Raw genomic sequence first — 26941 nt, 5'->3', positions numbered from 1 at the left:
GAAGAAATCGATAACATTTTGATGCATTGATGAATTAGGTGATGAAGATTTGAGACACATTGGGTTTAAGGTTCAGATGCCAGATGCCTTTGAATTTGCTTCTATAAGTAAAATAACGTTGCTGCTATTGTCATTGTTTTATTTTTGCATTGAAAATGGCATCATCGACGGACTGTTTTTGGGGTCATTTTGTAGAGTGAAGTCACTCTTGGCCGTCTCCCTTATAAGGTAACTGTGGTGATTTCAATTACGAATGATGCGCATATTTGAGCTTTACAATATCAGGAGTTCATGTTCACATTCAAAAGAAAGGGGGAATCTTTTCGTGACAAACTTGGATAGTACCAATGGTACCTTCATAAATGACCAAATGCTAAGACCAGGTGTTGTTTCCAAGGTGCTATCGAGAAGTTTTCTTATATTCCGTGAATACATCAACCTCAACTTCATTCGAGAGAAAAAACATATTCGTATTGAAATCAATTTCTGGAAACTAATATCCAAAATAAGGAGATTCATTGCTTTAGGCAAACCCAAACAATATAGAGCTTGAACGTAGATTTCTTTTTTTTCTTTGGGAGCAATGCATGTACATAGCGAAAAAAGGTTGAAGAAGAAAGACTAAATAAAAATGGTGGATTTCGAAGAGTTAAAATAAATGTAGAGATGAGAGAGAGTGAAGATGAAGGGAAAGATTGGTCAAAATAATAGTCAAATGGTGCCAAGTCAATAGCTAATGTGCCACGTTAGCTTTCCGTCACCCATAGTAATAGCAATTAACATTGAGTGACCGATTTATTATAAACTGATAACGTTAGTGATCATTTTGTTACTTTCGAAACTTCAGTGAAGATGATACTTTTTCATGTATTTCCTCTCCACTTTACTGATTTCCTTTGTACTGATATCTTATATGAATCTGGGTTTCTTTTTTACTGATTGCTACTAGTCTTTGTTTTCCTTTTTGTTAACTAGTATATTCATTCCATCACTTGCTCTTCCTTATCAGTAATATGGTTTTTTACTTCATTTATCTGCTTTTTTTCTGATATGGGTTTCTTTTGGTGAAAGTTTATGCTAATTATAAGACTCATACCAAAACTTTTGAAACCACTTTTTAGTACCTTGAGTTGCTAAAAGGTGAAAAATAAGCTACAAAGGAGCTGAGAGAGTGGTATGGGGTGGGTTTCAGTACAAAGTTGAGTTAATATTGGGTTAGTATGTTTGTTTATGATGTTATGGAGTGTGGGTGGGATTGGGGTGAACTGGGGAACTCAGCCAACTCACCCTATGCCCCCAGACACCATTGTAAGGCTACTAAAGAAAAATAGGTTTTAAAGAGTGAGGCTTTTTGATGTAGAATATGATACGCTTAAGGCTCTGGGGAAGACCAGGATTGAGGTCATGGTTGGGATCCCAAATGGCATGCTTGCTACCCTGGGTGGCAGCATGAAGGCTGCTGAGAAATGGGTTACAAAAAATGTCACCCAACATATCACTTCCTATAATGTCAACATCAGGTCTGCTTTCGTTTCTTCATTCTCAGTTCCTACTTGATCAACTATCAATTAATTTAGTATTGAATTTTTCAGTTTATTAAACAACAAGGATATCGGGTGAAGGAAGGAACTTATTGGGATAGAATAAGCCAATAAGTCCTAAAATAAGTACAAACCAAAAGATAGGGGGTTTATTTGCATAGAATAAATGTATAGGGGCTCATTTAACCAAAGTAAACTGGTTCAAGGGCTTTGTTTGGTAATTCAACCTTAGTTTAAAGTTTAAACACCCATAAAAGGCTCGTTCATCTCTGGAAAATGGCCCCTTACCTATAAGCACATCTAGTTTTTGAAGATACAATTCATATGGTAACTTCAGCTGCGGCGGGTTTTAATATGGAAACGTTGATATTTTTAGCTTGTTTTTATCCCCATTCCTACAATTTCACAGAAAATTTGCCTGAAAATTCATCTTTGCTTATAGTTTTCTTTCTAATGACTCATATGGGTTGACATTGATCTTTTTGGTCTTGAACCTGCTAGCTATTTTATGTGCAAGGCAAAGCAATTGACTGTAAAATGTGGTATGGATTGTTGCACTTTTTACAAATCCTGGCCAACATATCTAAGATGTCGGATCAGAGGGTTCATTCTTTAGTCCCTTACATTGTTTTGTCATTTCTCCCTATAGATACGTAGCTATTGGTAACGAACCTTTCTTGGAGACATATAATAGAAGCTACCTTGGAATAACCTTCCCTGCTTTTCGGAACATCCAGGCTGCACTGGTCAAAGTCGGGCATAACAACCAAGTAAAAGTCATTGTTCCCCAAAATGCTGATGTTTATACTAGTTCAAGCAGCTTGCCATCCGATGGGGACTTCCGTGCTGACATCCATGAGGGCATGCTTACAATTGTCAACTTCTTGAGTGTTACTGCTGCTCCCTTCACCGTGAACATCTATCCTTTTATAAGCCTCTATGTTAAACCCAACTTCCCGGTTGAGTATGTATTCATTGATGGCAATGCATCGCCGATAAATGATGGGGGGATATCATGTACGAACATGTTTGATGCTAGCCTCGATACCCTTACACACTCATTACAAAGGAATGGATTTTCAGATCTACCCATCATAGTTGGGGAGATCGAATAGCCAACTGATAGAGACCGGAACGCTAACTTAGAGTATGCTCAACCGTTCAATATGTTGGGGAAACCGGGTTATTTCCCACACGAACGTAGTTTCAAAATTGATTTGAAATATCAAGATCAAAACCACCAAAGGTTGCACAACAGACAAACCCTTCAAACTATTGAATATTGAAACACAATGGAAAAAACCGAATAAAGAACAATAAAGAAGAGAACACACCAAATTTACGAGGTTCGACGAAAATATTGTCTACTTCTCAGGCACCACACCAAATGATAACTTCACTATATCGCTAATATTACAACAAATGGAATTCTTTAGAATTCCCAAAGTGAGAGAATGAAGAAAATAAATGGAAGAGAGAACTTATTTTGGAATGATTTCTAATGGAAATACTTAGGCCTATTTACAGTTGAGTTTAAGGACTAAACTTATAAATAACCTAATATTTTAGGGACCAAAATGAAATTCCCATGTGTACAAGTTGGCCACTTGCACAACTTGTCAACTTGCCAACCAAGGATGAATTATCCAATATGCTCAAGTTGACCACTTGCCAACTTGGCCGCTTGCCAATCTTACCAACTTGCAAACCTTCAACTTGCCAACTTGTAAGCTTTCAAGTCATACTTAACAAATCTCCACCTTGACTTGAAATTACCAAGCCTACTCAACTTCTTCAACTCCCTAAATTTGATGAAGTTATTTTAATGTACTGCCTCTAATTACGCTCACAAGCGCCACACACCCGAAGGTGCTCAAACTTTTAGGGTGTTAATCAAGTTCAAACAATGATTAAATTTGATTACTGTTACCACCTTGGGCATCATATCTGTAGGATTTTCTGCTGTCGCAATCTTCTAAAGTAGAATATTTCATTCTTCAAAGATCTCACGTACAAAGTGATACCTCACGTCGATATGCTTAGTCCTTGAATGATAGACTTGATTTTTCGCTAAGTAAATAGCACTCTAACTGTCACAATAGAGACTAATGTGACTTTGAACAACTCCTAAGTCTTTCATCAACCCGTTAAGCCAAATTGCTTCCTTTATAGCCTCTGAAACTGCCATGTATTCTGCTTCTGTAGTAGACAAAGCCACCGTAGATTGCAAAGTAGACTTCCAACTTACTGGGGCTTTAGCAAGAGTAAACAAATACACAGTAGTTGATCAACGCTTATCCAAATCACCAGCATAGTCGGAATCAACATATCCAACCACATACTGACCAAGTGTTTTATCCTGTTCAAAAACTAAACCAACATCCACGGTTTGTTGGAGATATCGTATAATCCATTTCACAGCTTGTCAATGTCCTTTTCCAAGATCATGCATGTACCTGCTCATAACTCCAACTGCTTGTGAAATGTCAGGACGCGTACACACCATTGTATACATCGAGCTCCCAACTGCATTAGCATATGGAACTTTTTCCATATACTCTTATTCTTTATTAGTTTTAGGAGATAACTGAGAACTAAGTTTCAAATGAGAAACCAGTGGATACTTACATGTTTGGTATTTTCATTCATGCCAAAACATTGTAATATCTTTCTCATATATTGCTTCTGTGTTAAACAAAGATTTTCTCTATGTTTATCTATGCTTATCTCCATACCAAGAATCTTCTTGGCCTCACGTAAATCTTTCATCTCAAACTCTTGATTCAATTGAGCCTTTAATTTGTCTATCTCCTTTTGACTCTTCGAAGCGATCAATATATCGTCAACATACAAGGGAAGATAAATGAAAGATCAATCTTTGAGCTTTTGCAAATACGCACAATGATTATATTTGTTTCTAATGTAATTTTGCCTCCTCATAAAGCTATCAAATCGCTTGTAACACTGCCTCGGAGATTGCTTCAATCCATATAGCGATTTGTTCAGCTTACAAACCCATTTCTCACAACCACCATCTTTGTATCCTTATGGCTGAGTCATATAGATCTCCTCTTCTAAATCACCGTACAAGAAAGCCGTCTTTACATCAAGTTGAGCTAGCTCCAAATTCAACTGTGCTACCAAGGCCAACAATATTCTAATGGAGGAATGTTTCACAATAGGGGAAAATACTTCATTGTAGTCGATTCCCTCTTTTTGAGCGTAGCCTTTAGCTACCAACCTTGCCTTGTAGCGAACATCTTTCTTACTATGAGATCCATCTTTCTTTGCAAATACCCACTTGCATCCAATTGCTCTTTTACCTTTCGGTAATTGTACCAGTTTCCAAGTATTGTTCTTTTGAAGAGATTGCATTTCTTCATCCATAACACTTTTCCACTTATCACTTTCCAAGCTTTGCATTGCTTCTTGGTAATTGATAGAAATATCATCATCAAAAACTGGAAGAGCATAGACCACCATATCAGCAAATCGAGTAGGTCTACGAATTTCTCTCCTTGGACTAGTAACTGCAAGTGGTTCTGGTGTCTCCAATGGTTCTTGGGTTTGAACCTCTTCATCTTCTGATTATTTTATTAGATTTAAAGAATCAGCTGTATCAACTTCTGGAATCATCGTCTGCTGAAACTCCACCTGTTTTGGAGTATGCTCCACCTGTTGTGGAGTACTACTTGTTTGGACATCTTCATTTGTTACCTTTTTTCCTAGGACAGATTCATCAAAGGTAACATCTCTACTACAAATTATCTTCTTGGTGATTAAACACCAAAGGCAGAATCCCTTCACTCCATGGGTGATTCCCATAAAGAGAGTCTTCTTTGCTCTCAGATCAAGCTTGGATTCCTTCACATGATAATAAGAAGTGGATCCAAATACATGTAAGGAATCATAATCAGTAGCACATTTTCCAAACCATACCTCCAATGGCGTCTTTCGTCCTATCACTTATGACGGCGGACGATTGATGAGATGGCCATCATATGTCACAACTTTAGCCCAAAATGTCTTACCAAACCCAACATTAGACATCATACATTGAACTTTCTCCAATAGTGTTTAATTCATACGTTTTGCTACACCATTCTGTTGTGGTGTATTTCTAATAGTAAAGTGTCGAATAATACCATACTTATGGCAAACATCAAAGAATGTATCTGTAACACCCCCAACCCGTATCCGACCCGGAAACGAGTCCGAAGTGTCACATTGACTTTTCAAACATTTATTCGTATAAAATAGTGAGTAATTTAAAAACATTGATAACATTTAAACTTATTCAAAACGTTTACAAAAATATATCAGAGTTCATACAATTTATATCTTTAGACTACATGCCAACTACACTCTATATACAATACATATATTTTCTGATCTGACATTTGGTAAGGAGAACTGACATGTCTTGCTCCGCATTACTCTTACTCTTCTCGAAACCTACGTGTGAAACAATCACACGCTAAGTCGAAGACTTAGTGAGGCATAAAAACTTGTAATGCACTTTATAACATATATCAATACATGCATGTTCTGTTCTATCATGTTTTACCAAATTACATGATTTCCTCATATCATGTAAAATCATATCAGATTAATTAACAATAAATACATACATACACATAAATCATCATTAGCAGTTTATCATGTAATCACATACTTTTATGCTTAATCTTTTCAATCAAACACTATACACACACAACATCATATCATTTGTAATACATTTATCATATCACTAACATATATTTGTTTATATCTCTTGATTAGCCCATGTACATATGTGAGAACTATAGATATGTGAGTTTATGGAGGTTGTGCACTAATGCTGTCACCACAGCTCATATAAATGCACCGAAGTGCCATATAGAATTGCACCGTAGTGTCGCGTAGAGTTGCACCGTAGTGCCATATAATAATGTCCATAAGGACCACATATCATTCCTTAAGAATCATATACATATACTAGGGATCAAGTATGTGTCTCACCAGACTTCACACATGTTCCAAAGAATACATATATGTCCCGAAGGACCACATATCATTCCTTAAGAATCATATACATATACTAGGGATCAAGTATGTGTCTCACCAGACTTCACACATGTTCCAAAGAATACATATATGTCCCGAAGGACCACATAGACCCTCGACTCTTGGCATGCCAACTATACCCCTAGCTCTCAAGACACATAACATGGGCATTTTCTTTTATACTTATCATTTCACATAACACATAATTCAATTACTCATAGAACATTTTCATATGAGTCACATTTACATGTCACATATCTTATATACTTTCTCGCGTAGTTACATAGATCCATGTCATATAACATATCATATAGCTTAGATCATTTCTCAGATATTCATATAAACATACATATCATATCTTGTTCACATATGATCATATATGCTTCATATAACACATAGAAACACCTAGAACACTTTCTCATAGCTTATATCAATTTTCAGAGTCCTTTCATATTACCTGATGACATATATCATATACATATATAATAACTGATATTATATTATCTACCTTATGCTCAATTTCTTTGTATTCCCTTTTTCATATCAGCATACATTTAAATATTCTTATATGTCCTATCAATATCCTATAAACTTACTCATATTCTCATATATCATATTTTAATATAATTTGTATAGTAATACTCTATAATTGTATCATATAATGATTTTACCCAAGTACTCCTTTATAAAGTTTATATTACATGTTCAATTAGTCTCATGCTATCTTATAAATAATTTCCATTTATTTTATATCATTTTCCTTTTCCACTCACATAAACCATCTATTTATTTAGTTCAATTTCTCATGACTTCCACAATACTCTTTAATAAAACTTTGTAGCTCTTCACTATAATACCTAAACCATAGTTTCCTTTAATTTATCAATCTTCCCTATATAACTTATGTATCCTTATTTATGCCCTCGAATTCATACTATTCTCTTAGAGTCTCCTAACATTTCTCGTATAATCACTTATACCATATCATATAACTTATACTTGATTATCTTATTCTCTCATGTTCATTTCATTTTTTATGACTCTATCATATAACTTATTTCATGTTCTTCCATTATTACATATTAAAGTCTTACATACATCATATAGCATATACAAAGCATATCATTATCTTTAGTCATGCATACATACAATCAATGTAATACAGATAATCACATATAATTATAACCACACATAATCATGTCCATGACTTCATGCATATTACTCTAGGAAATAGACTCATCGCAAGTCTTATTTCCATTAAACACTACATATCACTAGTATGCACTCACCTGGCCTCACTAGTCCATTCCAATCTCTTATCTTCCCTTTTTATCGATCTTACTTGTCAATGATTCCGGAACTCGTTTAGCCTTTGAATCTACATAATTATACATTTTAAGACAATTATTAGATACCTACACCTTGTAATTTGATACTAGCAACTTAAACGAACTTATTAAACCAATATTTACAATTTTCCTTTAGGGGGAATCGGTTCCCTCCTGTGGGGGTATCGGTTCCCCCATGACATTCTGGAATTTTATTCGCTTGAAGGGGTATCGGTTCCCCTTGAATGGGTACCGATTCCCCTAGCCCAGAATTACATTTTCAGCACGAAAAATACTTCATTTCAACTTAAACACTTCTTATTTCAACCTCTTTTATATACTAAACTCAAACACACATACTTAAACCCATTTGTGCTCATTTATCCCATTTTAATTCTCAAAAACCTTTCCTCTTATGAAATTCAATAATCATACTCAAATTTTCTATATGTTCTAAATCCAATTCTATCACCCCAAATCTCTTAATTTAACTATTGGCAAGTCAAATTTAACTTCAAATTCTATTTATCAATTCTTTTCCAAAATTTCATATAAAAACTCCAAATCTTTAATCTCCCTTAACCCCTCCATTCTTTGATTTTACCGTAACCCAAGCTTTCCTTAAGTTTATCCATCAACTAAAGATCAAAACCAAACTTAAAATTCAAATAATAATCAACTAATAAAACTCTCACCTTTGACTTGCTCTCCCACGTATGAAGAAGAAGAAAGGAGAAGAGAACTCTGGATGTTTCTCATTTCCCACGTTTATATCACCTTTAAAAGAAAGATAAAAAATCTTTCTGGTCAAATGACCATTTAACCCTTAACTTCTTTTAATAATTACTAAATAACCTTCATCATATATTTCCAATAATCATTAAATTATTTCATTCTTATACGTTAATCACCAAATTCTGAAACTTTTCAATTTAGTCACTAACCCGGTATTGCGGATGTTACAACTCTCCCCTCCTTATAAGAAAATTCGTCCTCGAATTTTCACTACACATCTTAATAAGAACATATATTCTAATGTTCTTATATTGCTTCCCTGACTTATTCTTTCTTGTCATCATCAGAAACTTACTTTTCAATCCTTTAGTTTTCCAACTATCTTTTCCGTTTATACATTCATCTTTTGTTGCTTATCATATAAACAATAACCAGTAATACCAATCCATTGTTGTCTTTTCTCTCATTCGATTATGCATTTTTTCCTTTGACCTTTCTAAAATTCCATATAATGTAACTCATCACGTTGACAGTAACATCCATCTCATCACTCTATATCATAAATCCATCTATTTCTTCATAACTCTCTAATTACCTTATAACCATACCAAACTTGTATTTCGTCATCATTTGACCAAAATACAACTTTAAATCTTCTTCAATTGTGATTAAACATATACTTTAAGGAGTCAAACAATATTTTCACATAACCTTGCACACTTTTCGTGTTTCTATATCGAACTTATCATTTACACTTCCATACAAATCCTCACTTCATTCACTATATCACATTTACGTAATCAAAATATACAACTATATCCAATACAATTTCATCACAAAATCTTGTTAGTCAACGCTAACTCTTTCATTCTAAAGTACAAATCCTTATCATCTCCACACTCTTTCTTATACACAATACTATCCCTTTGTTTCAAATTCATAACTCTGATTTCATTCATATAATGTTACTTATCCTGTAGACAGTAACATCAATTCTTATCACTCAAAATCAAAGATCAATCAATTGATTTCTTTCCTCATTTTCTAATTAATTCTCCACAATCCAAACTTTTACTCATTCTTTCATTATTGTCTGTATTACGAAACATATAATCTCTTCATATAACCTTACATACTTTTATTACTTCTAATCAAACTTATAATCTGCACTTCCTTATAACCCTTTATCATATTTAATCATTTAAACACCATCTTTTCATTTTTTTTATCCATTTATCCTTTTATTATCAAAATCTTCTTATATACAAATCATATATTTCCTTCCATGTTCACATACTATTGTCTTATCACTTATTTTTATCTCTGTGTAACCATCTTCATTGCATCCTCATAACTTTGATATCCCTATTTCTTCTACCTTCTACCGGTCTTTATTCTTTATCATCTCTTGTATTTGTATTTTCTTCTTTAAAGCCACTTTTTAAAACATACCAATGCTTATCTCTTTGCCTACATCATATCGGTATGATCAAGATACATAACCACATCCAGATTCATATCATATTTGAGTAACTCCACTTTATCTTTCCTCCAATCTTATAACTCTAGCACCTTTACTCTGACAGCTAGATAATAACTTTTGTTCAATCTAGGGCACAAGTCCTATTATACCAATCATATACATCCTTTCCAATCTAAATTATCTCAAAATTCGCTTACTCAACTTATCAATTTCACCTCTATTCTCATACATTCTGAAATTTCTTTTGTTCAAACTCAACATTCTGACTTCCTGTGTCCTATAATCTGATCATCGATATACACATTCTCAAACTCTTCTTATCAATCCTCAGCTTTACTCAAATATACAAATTCTTACTTCCTTTTCATTTACTATACCATATTACTATGATCCAAATATGCAACTGTATCCAGATCCATTTCAGATTTGGTTATCATATCCTGACAATATCTTATAATCTTATAATTCCAGTACATTTTTATCACATACTCTAGTTAGCCAATGCTAACTCTTTCCATCTTAACTGCAAACCCTTATCATAAACATACTCTTGTTTATGCGCAATACTATCACTTCGTTTCAAACTCATAAGCTCTGACTTTATACATCTTATACACTTGTCACTGATGCACTTATCCTTGAGTTCTTCTATACGTACTCACCACGTTATTAGATCTTTTTAACATTCTTATGGTGACACCTGTTCACCATATTCTATCTTATCCACATAATAACAAAACTACTCTATATCGTGTTTCCGATTCAAAACAATGAAAACTTCCTATCATTATTCAGATATGATTTCAGCTTTCTGAAATCAACTTTTGATCTTACTAGGCATTTCCTGAGGTGTCCGCTCTTCATCCTGCCTGGCCAGGGCAGGTGAATAGCTATCACAATCAAAAATATCACCTTTCACTTACTTCGAAATTATCACGATCGGATTTCTACTGTATTAAACTATTCTTATTCTATTAGCAAGACAACATACTCCTTACACTATCAGATCAGAAATTTTTTCATTCTATGTTGGCATGTACACCTTTTATGACACTTTGGACTTCGGTTTATGAGGAGAATCGGCTAAACCTTAGCTCTGATACCATTAAATGTAACACCCCCAACCCGTATCCGACCCGGATACGAGTCCGAAGTGTCACATTGACTTTTCAAACATTTATTCGTATAAAATAGTGAGTAATTTAAAAACTTTGATAACATTTAAACTTATTCAAAACGTTTACAAAAATATATCAGAGTTCATACAATTTATATCTTTAGACTACATGCCAACTACACTCTATATACAATACATATATTTTCTGATCTAACATTTGGTAAGGAGAACTGACCTGTCTTGCTCCGCATTACTCTTACTCTTCTCGAAACCTACGTGTGAAACAATCACACGCTAGGTCGAAGACTTAGTGAGGCATAAAAACTTGTAATGCACTTTATAACATATATCAATACATGCATGTTCTGTTCTATCATGTTTTACCAAATTACATGATTTCCTCATATCATGTAAAATCATATCAGATTAATTAACAATAAATACATACATACACATAAATCATCATTAGCAGTTTATCATGTAATCACATACTTTTATGCTTAACCTTTTCAATCAAACACTATACACACACAACATCATATCATTTGTAATGCATTTATCATATCACTAACATATATTTGTTTATATCTCTTGATTAGCCCATGTACATATGTGAGAACTATATATATGTGAGTTTATGGAGGTTGTGCACTAATGCTGTCACCACAGCTCATATAAATGCACCGAAGTGCCATATAGAATTGCACCGTAGTGCCGCGTAGAGTTACACCGTAGTGCCATATAGAATTGCACCGTAGTGCCGCGTAGAGTTGCACCGTAGTGCCATATAATAATGTCCATAAGGATCTCATATCATTCCTTAAGAATCATATACATATACTAGGGATCAAGTATGTGTCTCACCAGACTTCACACATGTTCCAAAGAATACATATATGTCCCGAAGGACCACATATCATTCCTTAAGAATCATATACATATACTAGGGATCAAGTATGTGTCTCACCAGACTTCACACATGTTCCAAAGAATACATATATGTCCCGAAGGACCACATAGACCCTCGACTCTTGGCATGCCAACTATACCCCTAGCTCTCAAGACACATAACATGGGCATTTTCTTTTATACTTATCATTTCACATAACACATAATTCAATTACTCATAGAACATTTTCATATGAGTCACATTTACATGTCACATAGCTTATATACTTTCTCGCGTAGTTACATAGATCCATGTCATATAACATATCATATAGCTTATATCATTTCTCAGATATTCATATAAACATACATATCATATCTTGTTCACATATGATCATATATGCTTCATATAACACATAGAAACACCTAGAACACTTTCTCATAGCTTATATCAATTTTTAGAGTCCTTTCATATTACCTGATGACATATATCATATAGATATATAATAACTGATATTATATTATCTACCTTATACTCCATTTCTTTGTATTCCCTTTTTCATATCAGCATACATTTAAATATTCTTATATGTCCTATCAATATCCTATAAACTTACTCATATTCTCATATATCATATTTTAATATAATTTGTATAATAATACTCTATAATTGTATCATATAATGATTTTACCCAAGTACTCCTTTATAAAGTTTATATTACATGTTCAATTAGTCTCATGCTATCTTATAAATAATTTCCATTTATTTTATATCATTTTCCTTTTCCACTCACATAAACCATCTATTTATTTAGTTCAATTTCTCATGACTTCCACAATACTCTTTAATAAAACTTTGTAGCTCTTCACTATAATACCTAAACCATAGTTTCCTTTAATTTATCAATCTTCCCTATATAACTTATGTATCCTTATTTATGCCCTCGAATTCATACTATTCTCTTAGAGTCTCCTAACATTTCTCGTATAATCACTTATACCATATCATATAACTTATACTTGATTATCTTATTCTCTCATGTTCATTTCATTTCTTATGACTCTATCATATAACTTATTTCATGTTCTTCCATTATTACATATTAAAGTCTTACATACATCATATAACATATACAAAGCATATCATTATCTTTAGTCATGCATACATACAATCAATGTAATACAGATAATCACATATAATTATAACCACACATAATCATGTCCATGACTTCATGCATATTACTCTAGGAAATAGACTCATTGCAAGTCTTATTTCCATTAAACACTACATATCACTAGTATGCACTCACCTGGCCTCACTAGTCCATTCCAATCTCTTATCTTCCCTTTTTATCGATCTTACTTGTCAATGATTCCGGAACTCGTTTAGGCTTTGAATCTATATAATTATACATTTTAAGACAATTATTAGATACCTACACCTTGTAATTTGATACTAGCAACTTAAACGAACTTATTAAACCAATATTTACAATTTTCCTTTAGGGGAATCGGTTCCCTCCTGTGGGGGTATCGGTTCCCCCATGACATTCTGGAATTTTATTCGCTTGAAGGGGTATCGGTTCCCCTTGAATGGGTACCGATTCCCCTAGCCCAGAATTACATTTTCAGCATGAAAAATACTTCATTTCAACTTAAACACTTCTTATTTCAACCTCTTTTATATACTAAACTCAAACACACATACTTAAACCCATTTGTGCTCATTTATCCCATTTTAATTCTCAAAAACCTTTCCTCTTATGAAATTCAATAATCATACTCAAATTTTCTATATGTTCTAAATCCAATTCTATCACCCCAAATCTCTTAATTTAACTATTGACAAGTCAAATTTAACTTCAAATTCTACTTATCAATTCTTTTCCAAAATTTCATATAAAACTCCAAATCTTTAATCTCCCTTAACCCCTCCATTCTTTGATTTTATCGTAACCCAAGCTTTCCTTAAGTTTATCCATCAACTAAAGATCAAAACCAAACTTAAAATTCAAATAATAATCAACTAATAAAACTCTCACCTTTGCCTTGCTCTCCCACGTATGAAGAAGAAAGGAGAAGAGAACTCTGGATGTTTCTCATTTCCCACATTTATATCACCTTTAAAAGAAAGATAAAAAATCTTTCTGGTCAAATGACCATTTAACCCTTAACTTCTTTTAATAATTACTAAATAACCTTCATCATATATTTCTAATAATCATTAAATTATTTCATTCTTATACGTTAATCACCAAATTCTGAAACTTTTCAATTTAGTCACTAACCCGATATTGCGGATGTTACAGTATCACTTTTATATTCCCCTCCATTTTCTATCCTAAGACGTTTGATCTTTCTACCAGTCTGGTTCTCGATCATATTTTTTCATTTAGGTAAAATTCGGAATACTTCATCTTTAGACTTCATCGAATACACCCAAACTCTTATGGAAAAGTCATCTACAAAAGTTATAAAATAATGGTTTCCTCCCAAAGACGGTGTCTTTGAAGGACCCCATATATCTGAGTGAATATATTCCATAATACCTTTTATATTATGTATAGTGGTGTCAAACTTCATTCTCTTCTGCTTTCCCATAACACAATGCTCGCAAAAGTTCAATTTGCAAGCCTTTACACCTTTCAACAATCATTTCTTTTCCAAAATTTGCAAGGATTTCTCTCCAGCATGTCCCAACCGCATATGCCACAACTGGGTTGTGTCTAAATTATCACCTCCAGAAGCTGTTGCAACTGCTCCAATAATTATACTACCTTGGTAGTAATACAAATCATTTTTCATGATGCCCTTCATCATCACAAGTGTGCCAGATGTGACTTTTAAAACTCCATTTCTCATAGTGACTACTGAGCCTTTAGATTCCAAGACTCCCAACGAGATGTTATTTTTCTTCAAACTGGGCACATATCGGATATCAGTCAGAACTTTGATTGACCCATCTTGATTCTTCAATCGAATTAAATCTATCCCAACAGTTTTACAGACATTTTCATTGCCCATAAAATAAATCTTGCATTTAGTTTTACTAAATCGGAGAACCACTCTCGATTAGGGGACATATGATAGGTACAACCCGAATCTAATATCCACTCATCTGAATGAAATATTGATGATGAAGCAACTAATGATATGTCAGAGTCATTAGCATCACGCTCTGCAACACATGCATCTGGAGCAACTTTTCATTTCTTCTTCAGCTTCGGACAATCTTTCTTCCAATGGTCTTTTTCATGACAAAATGCACATTCATCTTTTCCCAGTCTGGACTTCGACTTTGATCTCCCTCTCCTCTTTAGCTTTTGATTTTTCGAACGACCTCTTGCCACCATGACCTCAGCTCCTTCGTACGTGCTCTCCTTCTTGGTTTTCTTCTTGAGCTCATAATTATACAAAGCAGCAGTTACATCTTTAAGAATATCATTATCCTTACCATGAAGTAACGTTGTCTCAAGGTGCTCAAATTCATCTAGAAGATATGACAACAACATTAAAGCCAAATCTTCATCTTTGAAGGTTTCATCTATGCTCAATAAGTCTGCCACTAGCTCATTGAACGTAGTGATGTGTTCATTCATACTGGTATCTGGTTGATAATCAAATCAGAACAATCTTTTCTTCATGTGGAGACGATTCTGAGAGCTTTTCTTTATGAATTTTTCCTCCAATGCTTTCCACATCTTTCTTGCAGAAGTCTCGTTCTTGAAGTCATACTTCTGATCCTTGGAAAGACAAGATCGAATCGTGTTGCACGCCAAACGATTGATTGTTCCCCATTATTTTTCCTTCATATTTACGAGCTTTTCTTCCTCAGTGGTGATGTCTAGACCTTGTTGGAATAAAGCGTCTAATACCTCGCCTTGCCACATGCCAAAATGACCAGATCCATCGAACAACTCCACCGAGAAGTTTGCATTTGACATCACCCTCCTCACCGATCCAGATGAAGAACTTGATGTCTCAACTGATACGTATTTTGACATTTTAATTCTAACGAACAATATTCAATAGCACGAACTGTATCTTTTTAGCAACGGGACCACCATGATAACCTCAACCGAAGCTCTGATACCAATTGTTGGGGAAACCCGGTTATTTCCCACACGAACGTAGTTTCAAAATTGATTTTAAATATCAAGATCAAAACCACCAAAGATTACATAGCGGACAAACCCGTCAAACTATTGAATATTGAAACACAATGGAAAAACCGAATAAAGAACAATAAAGGAGATAACACACCAAATTTACGAGGTTCGATGAAAATATCGTCTACTCCTCGGTTACCACACCGGATGATAACTTCACTATATTGCCAATATTACAACAAATGGAATTCTTTAGAATTTCCAAAGTGAGAGAATGAAGAAAAAAAATGGAAGAGAGAACTTGTTTTGGGATGATTTCTAATGGAAATACTTAGGCCTATTTATAGTTGAGTTTTAAGGACTAAACTTATAAATAACCTAATATTTTATGGACAAAAAATGAAATTCCCATGTGCACAAGTTGGCCACTTGCACAACTTGTCAACTTGCCAACCAAGGATGAATTATCCCATGTGCTCAAGTTGACTATTTGCCAACTTGGCCGCTTGCCAATCTTGCCAACTTGCAAGCCTTCAACTTGCCAACCTGCAAGCCTTCAAGTCACACTTAACACAATCAAGGTTTTGTCTCATATTTCAGGTGGGAAAGGAACCCCAATGAGACCTGGGCCAATAGATGCATATTTATTCAGCTTGATCATTGAGGATGCTAAAGCATTGCTCCGGGGAATTTCAAATTCCACTGGAGGATTTTACTTATGATGGGCTGTCCAAATACCCTCTGAACCTCGGAACTACAAACTCTGGAGCTTTAGTTCGTGAAAATGGTGTACAATAATTGGAGAAGAAGTATGTGATGAAGCCTTTTGCCAGACTCGATGATCCATCGATGGCACCAAGCGTGGACTATGCATGCTCGTCTGCTGACTGCACTAGCCTTGGTTACGTACATCTTGCGGGAATCTCGATTCTAGGGGGAACATTTCTTATGCCTTCAACAGCTACTTTCAACAGAATTATCAGCTCGATGAAGCCTGCAAATTTTCGAATATTTCAATGATAGTAAAAACCAATCCAACTCCCACGGTTGTAAATTACAAATTCAATATAATGATCCAACCCTATTACGGATCTGTTAAACGGAGATTCGGGTATGGACAGAAGCCGTCGGAATTGATTTCTTTTCTTTCCCTCATTGCGCTGTTGGTTCTATGAAAATTCATAGGACTGGAATCGTGTGAGATAAATGCCACTAATGTTGCACTTTGAAGCTAATCAACTTTGAATCTGTAAAGCATTTTATTTGACTTGGTGCTTTATCACTCCTTTTTATCTATGTCATCCTCTACTTCATCCACACCAATTTACTTCTCAACGACTGCCCTATTCGCATCAAGAAATGGCCCCATCTTCCTTTCCGGTTCCGCCACCACCATATTTCCAGGACCCATCAGATCGTCGATATGCACTTCGGCGCCGGTCTTATCACCCGTTGCAGAGACATGCTACCCTCATCCATTTTCCAGTTTTATAACTTCTTTTTATAAGTTATCTGAAGTGTTGATCTTGTTAGTAACATCGAATCGATAAATTAAACTCATTCGATCATTAAAATAAATTTAAATCAAATTGAAACATGATAAGAACTTGTAAGTTATATGAACGTCTTTCCTATCATTAAACCAAGTCATGGTAGGAGATATAAACAATCGAATTTCATCAAACTTAGAAAGGAATTAACTTACAGTTTAAGGCTTCCTCCATGCCTTATATCTGAATTTTGACACTCCAATTCAACAATCAAATCAAGATAAATAAAGTTTACCAAACATATTGAAAATGAAATTCTAACATGCTTCTGAAAATCCACGTCGAATGAGATATGCACTGGAGAGTTTCTTGAAACGAATTGAGTAAACCAGTTTGAGAACGTAAGCTTTTTTTTTAGGCGATCAAAATCAGATAATTCTTTAAGGCAAGCTATCGTCTGATTCTTTAATTATCGATTTTTATGAACTATCATAGGATCATAAACAATAGGCCTAGAATGAACCTGACTCTAACTCAATCTACTGCAGTATAATAATTTTTTTTCATAAATAGAGAATTAAAATAGAATTAAAACTAATATCAAGATGATATTTTAAAAAAAGAAAGTTGGTTGATCAAAAGAAAAATATTTGAATGACAAAATGGCAGTTATCCAAAAATTTTAACTAGGATAAACTATACTAGTGACAACCCAACTATAGCTCATTTTCATTTTGACCACCATTTTTGAATTCTTGTCAATTAGACCATTATTTAAATGCATTCAATCAGACCCCTAGCCGTTAATAGTTAACGGAAATGATAACGTGACAGTTAATAAAACTGATATAATTACACATTTGATACTCAATATTTATACATTTTTTAAATTTGGTCATAATTTTAATTAATTTTAATAAATTTAATCTCTAAATAGGTTGTGACACGTGTCACTACTATATTGGATGAATTTTTTTTAATTTTATTTTTTTAATTTATTTTATTTTAATCCAATTAGGTGGTGACACGTGTCACCCCATTTGTTATTAAAAAAAATGGGATACGAACAATTGGCAACTATGAGGAATGGAACTATTGACCTCTAAATCAGCCATTAATGACTGAGCCACTGGGCGTAGCCCTATAATCGGAACTTCTTTACAACATTTCATATATTATCTTTCCAATTGAAGACAAGAAAACAAACTAAAAGAGAAAAAAGAGAGAAAGAAATTGTAACGAATCGAATTTAAGTCTTTGAGTGGGTATGGGTAGGGGTGAGCAAAATTTGACTCGATTCGAAAAATTAAATTTTTCGATTCGAAAAAACTCGATTCGAATTGGGTTCAAATTGTAATTTCATAAATTCGACTCGACTCGAAAAAAAAATTCAAATTCAAATCAAGTTGTAAACTGAAACTTGAATAACTAGAAATTTTTAGTAACTAGTGGATTTATTTTCAAGTTTGACTCGAGTCATTGGACTTTGTATAATATATGTATATCACATATGAAAAAAATATGAAGAAATATATTTGTATTGTATATATGGTTATAGAAAGTAACTTAAATTGGAATAAAATAATATTATAAATATTTACAATTAAACTTAAACAGAAACTCAAAAAATCGACTCGACTGGACTCGAATTTTATAAACTCGACTAGAAAAAATTTTAAATCAAATCCAAGTTGTAAAATAGGACTCGTCGACTCGAATAACTCAAAATTTTTTGACTCGACTCGATCGAACGCTCACCTGGAATCACTCGTAGAAAGCATCAATACTCATATTTGAACTATATTTTACGACATATTTTATTTAGTTTGTATTATAAAGAAAATAATAAAATGAATCAAATCTTGATTTTTTAGAGAATATATAAACACCAAAACTATTTAAGCAAATTTAATTAATATTTTTATAATATATACATTTTATATTTTTAAATATATTTAATATAATAATAAATTTTAATTTTTTTAAAAAAAATTTGATATGTAGAAAAATAAATTTAATATTCTTAAAATAATTTTGAAAATTAAAAATTATTTTCACCAAATCTTGAATTCAAATTTTAAACTATATTTATTTTTATATAAACAAAGTATAATTTTAATTGTTTAACATAATTAATATTCTTTATATATATATATATAAAGAATTAAATTAGATTCAGTTTATTAATTATATTAAAAGGTTAATTGAATGATTATATATAAAGAAACTATATAAAAATAAATATAGTTAAAAATATAAGAATCTAAATTTTACTTTCTGTTTTAAAAAAAAATTAATTTATATATATATATATATTTATATAATATTATAAATTTTAATTGGATATAAGACTTGATTGAGCGCCTAAGATGCTTGCACTCCCTCATAAGTTTCCTAGTTTTCATCACTCTACAAGCACGTTAAATTTCTGTATTCTCTGTTATTTAATTATAAAAAACCATATATTAATGTCAAGTCTTAGCCCTGTAGTTTTGGCACGCTTGGTGGAGTGGTTGGTTGTGGGATCGAAGCCCCTCAATGCAAACTATATTTTTTTGAAATGTTTTGTTTCAAATCTGACTCGTGTCATCATCTATTAGATATAAAATAAATTAAACAATAAAAATTAATAAAATTTCATGGTAGTGACACATGTCATTACTTAATTGGAGATTAAATTTATTCAATTGAATTAAAAATTATGATCAAATTAAAAGAATGTATAAATATTAAAGATCAAATGTATAATTATATCAATTTTATTAACTACCACGCCAATGCTTACATTACGATAGTAGTATGATTGAATTTATTTAAATAGTTGAAGGATCTGATTTACAAGAATTCAAAAATAATAGTCAAAATGAAAAATAAGGCTATAGTTGGTGATCCCGGGTATAGTTTAACCTTTTAACTAAAACCGGTAAACTACAAGAATAGTCACTTTTATTTTAATTTTATTCACTTCCGGTCACTGATATTTCTTGTTTCCCATGACATATATGCTCTCTATTCAGTTACAGTAACTTAAAAAGAGAAGGTTAACTTCCCTTTTCTCATTGTATTTGGTTAACTTCCCACGACATATGTTGCCCAATTTTGTTTCAATTTTTTGACTTTTGACCTTTCCCCTTTCTTGTTCTTAGGCAGCTAAAAATTTCCTCCAAAATCCCAAATTCATCTCCTCAAATCCAATTCCATAGTACACGGAAGTAAAAAATGTACGTAGAACACGCCTTCTCGATATCCGACGAGGATATCATCCTAGACAATCCCTACGCCGTCAACAATCGTCCTCCCTACAAGGAGATCGGCCTCGCCGTCGCTCTTCTCGTATTCGGCACCCTCGGGATCATCTTCGGCATCTTCATGGCCGTCAACAGAATTGGCGGTGACCGAGCCCATGGTTCTTTCTTTAACTCTGAATAAAAGCTTTATTTTCTATGTAAGGCCGATTAATTAGTTGATTTCTGCGTTTGCTTGTTTCCTTTAGGGCTTTTCTTCGCGATACTCGGATCCATATTGTTCATTCCGGGATTCTATTATACGAGGATTGCGTATTATGCGTATAAGGGATACAAAGGCTTCTCCTTCTCTAACATCCCCCCTGTCTAGACCCAATTCTCCTTCTCCTTCTCCTGCTCCGCCTTATTGACTGATCCCCTTTCATATATTTACTTTGTTTTGAATGTTTCGTTTCTACGGATTCCATGGTTCTGCTCTTGACTTCACTTTGTATGTTATGTGTTACATAGTGCAATTGTCATCAATAGTCGTGTTTGTTGTGGTTGTTTTATCTAATATTACATTATCTAATATTACTATTTGCAGTTTCTTAAACCTACAAATTAGTACCTAATGTTGTATTGATCTCATTATTTGGAGAAGTCCTTTCTTGCATTATTAGCTAAGGTTATCATTGTTTGAAAGAATAGATGGAGAGATTTTGAAGGATTGTATTTGCTTTTCCTGTGGAATTGGTGCATATAATTAAGCAGCAAATTTTCCACTTTTGCCCTGTTTTGTTACCACTGCTGCATGACTTGTAATTGTGTGAATGTGCAGAAACCTTTGTAATTATGTCTTTGTAGACTAGGGTTTATTAGAGGAGTATTCTTGGTGCATGAGGTAGTTCCTGACTGTAGTATTCTTAATAGGTTCTTGGGGCATCGTAGATTGTGACTAGTATCAGGATCGACTGTGATGCAGGAACTATGGATTTGTCCATGGTAAAAGTTGTACTAATTGACAATAGTATATAGAAAGCTGAAGATTGTCAAGATATGTGTGTCTGTAAGGAGGGACCACTGTTAACATCTTTTTTAACATCTGATTATGAGACACCCACCTTGTAACCCATCAAACTGAAGCACTAGGTTTCTGTCTCCACTCTTCTCCCAGTTCTCAAACTCAAGGTCCACAAAATCATACCCCTCCTGTGTCCATGCCATGTCTTGACCTTGTCAGGATGTCTCTGATTTAGTTTTCATTTTTCTGACTGTTTCCTGGCATATCCACTACTTATTTCACTGTGTTGGTGGCCTGTTCATATTCGACATTGGTATGAGGGGAGTTGACCTGTGTCTTTGTATCATAGGCTCTACCAATGAAAACACAGCCATGAAAGTATAGTAGCTCAGGATGAACGAGGGAATATAAATGCTGGAATCTGTGAATGTTGCAACGGAGTTGTATTTATAGATTTGGGGGATGGTGTTAAGTAGATAACTAGTGATAAGATTATGGAATAGTTCAAGGGTTCACCATTAGAAATATGGAAGCCTTAAAGACAGCTTAGTAATTCTACTGTTTGAAAGAGTTGGTTAGGGATGGCCATATGCAAAAGGAGCACGATCAACATTTGAAAATATGGTGAGACTAACATGATGCAAATAAAAAGAGTTTGATGAACTTGGTTTCGGCTTATATGCTCTTATATTACTCTTATTTGCAATTTAGCAAGGATGGACTAACTGAATGAGGATGGTGCTAAAAACGCTAGATGTAGTTGGAAAATGAAAAGACCCATGCTAGGGTAAAAAGTCAGTCAGGATACATATCAGGTTTTGTGAACAAGAGACATTACAATAGGAGAATGGATTTTTGACATTAAGGCAGTTACAGTGATTGAAATTGGCTGATGCAGAGCTTGTTCCAAGATTTATGGTATTGGTGGCGGGGTATACATTTATTAGAAGCTAGCCAGGTCATATTGACCATTATTTAAAGCTAAATCGGCAAAAGGAAGTTAGGCCGCTAAGCATCTAAACAAGGGGATTTCCACCCAAATAGGAGATTTTGAGTGGGGATATAAAAAGCTAACGATTAATTTGGCAATTCTGTCAACAAGTGAAATTTCTTTCATTTTTAAATGTTTCTTTCTATCTATCTTATCCTTTGGGTTGAAATGTTGATCGTGTGTTTACCTTGCCTGTAGTTCTTATATGCAAATATGCTATTATATTTTATTATGAAAACCAACTGACATTAAGGCCCTGCAGGGTGCGAAGAAAGAGGAATGAAAATGCTTTAATCTAATGGTTGATGTGGAAATCGAACGTATTGCTATGTAGTTCAACAGTCAACATTGGATTAAAACGGTTTTCCAATGCATATATGGGTGAAAATTAACTGAATTTGAACAAATAATATTATATAATTTATTTATTTTTAAAGATTTTCATGTTCAGTTTATTATTTGTAAACATTAATAGATATGTTCGTGAATATATTTATTTATATATTTCTGAATATGTTCATTTAATATTTGTTTAATGAATATGTTCATTTAATATTTGTTTAGTATTTATTTAATATTTGTTTAGCGTTGGTGTGTATACACACATAATTTTTAGTTTTTCATTTGCAAAATGATAAAATTGTCTACTTAAACTCTTTAAATTTAACATTTTAAATTTTAAATTTTATTATGTGTTCAATTTAATACCTATTTTTACTAATATTTAAAATGTAAAATGTAAAAAAGTAAAAAGAAAAATTGGATAAATAAATTTATTCATGAACGTAAATAATTAAATAGATAAATTAACTTATAAGCAAGCTCATAAACAAACTTATTCGTGAATATGAATAAATTTATTTGTGTTCGTTCATTTATTAATGAACATAAAAAAATATTTATATTAACTTATTTAACTTAACAATCATAAATAAGAATGATCTATTAACAGGGTGTTTTTTTTTTTGAAAAATCACCTTTTACTTTTAATATTCTCGATCAGGTATCGTTTATAATATATTTTTCGATCTAACATCTTTTACAGAAAAACGTGACTCTTGAAGTGCGCCTTATGCTGACATGAGATACACGTATCAAAATATATGATTTTCATCTAAACGAAATAGATCATCTTCTATTTTATATCTGTAAAAAAATTAATTAAGTAAATTATTAAATAAATTAAATATAAAATATTAAAAATATAATAAAATATACTTTAGATAGAGATTATAAGAATATTTAAAAGAAATTAAGAAAATTTGATATGATAAAAATGATTGAGGATGAGAATATTTATATGGAGGAATTAGGGTGTGAAGAGTTAGGTGGATAATTATACCTAAGACTCGCAAGGGAAGCGTATTTCTGAAGCGTAACAGATTTACAGGATTTCAAGCACAATTACAACCATTTACGCCCCCTAGAAACTTTGGGTATCCTGAGAAATCAATGGATAATTTTACAAGGCAAGCAAAAACAGCGGAAGCCCCAAGCCTCCATTCACCCATCTCATTCCTTGGCCATTGCAATGTTGCTGCTGCGGCTGTCCCCAGTGACGATGGAAGGCCTCTCTTGGCTTCAACCCTTCCAATTGGTATCCATCCCCTTCCTCTTCCTCCATGCTTTCTTTCTCCTCTACCTCCATTTCATCTGTTTCCATCGACTCTGCAACTGCAACTTCCTGCTCCCCATCTCTTCTTTCCACTTATGGGATATGACAAGAAACCCACGGAACAACAGCTAAACACCCTTCGTTTTCCTTCTCCTCTTCTGTTTCGGCTGATTTCGTGTCTGTTGCCCGTAGGAATTGGTCTGCACGACAAAATTTCAAACCCCAAGATCAGAACCGGGAAAAATTGCCCAAAACAGGGAAGAACTGGAAAAAAATGAAATGATGAGAAAACGTACTCTTGAAGCCGGAGATGAGGTCGGAATGGGGGGAGAAGATGGGGGTAGAAGGAGAAGAACACAAGGGAGCTGTGTTACGCTGATGAAGTGGGTTCGGGTTAAAGAGAACGATGGCTCTTTCGTGATCCTCAGGGAAGGAGTCCTCCTCGATTATTGGGGCCAAATCAGCATCGAGTGGTTGCCGGCGACGAGAGCGAGAAATCGGAGAAGTCGTCGTTAACTTGGTCAATGTCCTTTCGCTTAAATCTCCGGATCAAACCCATTTCTTTCTTTCCTTCCTTCTCTGTTTGGGAGAATTTTGTTGATGTGGAGAAATTGGTGGGAGTTATAATATCTAAGAGAACTTAAATGAGGGATGGAGAAATTTCTGAGTCTCTAGAGAAATCCAAAAGACAGTTGCACAAATTAGTATTTGCCTTCTTTCCTTTATTATTCTCTTTTAGGGAAGAGAAAATCGCCTCAGTGACAAAAAAAAAGTTATAATATACGATTTTAACCAACTTTTTTTGGATTTGTCAAAATGACCAATAAAATCGCAACGCGAAATAAAAATCGCAACGCGATCCCCAGAATCGCAAATCAGTTTCCAAAATCGCAACGTGATTCTTGAAAATCGCAATGCGATAGTACAAATTCGCATTGCGATTTTCCAAAATCGCAACGCGAATATGAAAATCGCAACGCGAACACATAAATCGCAACGCGTATCCGTAAATCGCAACGTGTATCCGTAAATCGCAACGCGTATGGGTAAATCGCAATGCGTATCCGTATATCGCAACGCGTATCCGTAAATCGCAACGATAATCCGTAAATCGCAACGAGAATCTGTAAATCGCAACGATAATCCGTAAATCGCAACGATAATCCGTAAATCGCAACGAGAATCTGTAAATCCGGTAGGGCATATGTCTGTAAATCACAACACTGAAATTTTGGGTATATAACACTGAAATCATAAACTAAATCCCTAAATCGCAACTCATTCCATCTCCATCTATCACTCTCTCCGGCGACATCCGTTCCTATATCCAACGACATCCTTCCCAATCCGGCAACAGGTTTTAGTTTCGCAGCTCGTCTGTTTAGTAAATTAATTTACAACCATGAAATCATCTAATGTTGATCATGTTTGGATAGATTTGTGTTTTGGAGGGTCATGGGATAATGTTAATGGTGTTTTACAATATAGCCTTTACCCATGAATCTTCAACTAAAATTGTCTTTACAAAAGTTAACTTATGAAACTCTAATGCTACGTGTTTCAAATAAATTGAATTTAGAGCCCCTAAGTGGATTTAGGCTATCTTATCAGAGAAATGGTAAAGTTTATTTGTTAACCGACAATGAAGATGTTGAACGATTCATTGCTTACATTAGTGTTTCACAAGATGATGTTACATTGTATGTTGTTGAACCTAGAAGTAGTATTGTTGGGTCAGTAGCGGGTAGTAATCAACTAAGTTTTTCTCAAAACCCACAACCTTTCTCTAATCCAAATCCCAATCAACTTTCAGCACCAAATTCCGGTTTTCGTATTGACCAGTTAGACGATGATGAGCCAACAGAAAAAATTGTGAGTACTAGTCAGTATTCGAAATTTGGTCTTGGTCAATATCCGGACTTTGATATTGGTCAATACACGGATTTTGATGATGTTTCAGAAGAAGAAACAGACCCTGCGTGTAATGATTTTGATATTGGTCAATACCCGAATTTTGATGATGAAACAGCCGTTGCCGAAGAATGTATTGATGATGATAATGAGGAGGAAGTTACGACTGTGAATGAACATGTTGAACATCCATTCTGTAATTCATATAATCCTGAAGAAGAAAAAGAAGAAGAAAAAGTCCCCGAAGAAAAGAAAATGCCACGGGCGTATAACTGGAATATGCCAGAATTACTTCAGATACCGGAAGAAGAGTTGATAAAGAAAGCAGTTGATTGTTACACAAAAGTTATTCGTATCAAGAAAGATGATTGTTTTGATACAAAGGAAGACTTGAAGATAGCTTTGTATACGAAATGTGTGGAAGATGGCTATCAACTAA

The 26941-nt window shown here is 33.8% G+C and overlaps 1 protein-coding gene and 1 pseudogene across 1 annotated transcript; both read left to right on the top strand.

Annotated features, from left to right (window-relative positions):
- The first annotated feature begins 1172 nt into the window (after positions 1–1172).
- Positions 1173–17422, top strand: LOC120168092 (annotated as a pseudogene).
- A 3389-nt stretch (positions 17423–20811) lies between these two features.
- LOC120168003 (transmembrane protein 230-like) lies at positions 20812–21527 on the top strand. Its single transcript, XM_039176875.1, has 2 exons — positions 20812–21143; positions 21231–21527. The coding sequence occupies exons 1-2, from the start codon at positions 20957–20959 to the stop codon at positions 21350–21352; spliced, it is 309 nt and encodes a 102-aa protein (XP_039032806.1). The 5' UTR covers positions 20812–20956; the 3' UTR covers positions 21353–21527.
- Positions 21528–26941: the final 5414 nt, after the last annotated feature.

This window comes from Hibiscus syriacus, unplaced genomic scaffold (assembly GCF_006381635.1).
Source record: "Hibiscus syriacus cultivar Baekdansim isolate YM2019G1 unplaced genomic scaffold, ASM638163v2 tig00111708_pilon, whole genome shotgun sequence".
In the NCBI taxonomy this organism is placed as follows: domain Eukaryota; kingdom Viridiplantae; phylum Streptophyta; class Magnoliopsida; order Malvales; family Malvaceae; genus Hibiscus; species Hibiscus syriacus.
Note: the sequence above shows the minus strand (reverse complement) of the source record. Positions and strands in the feature narration are given on the sequence as shown.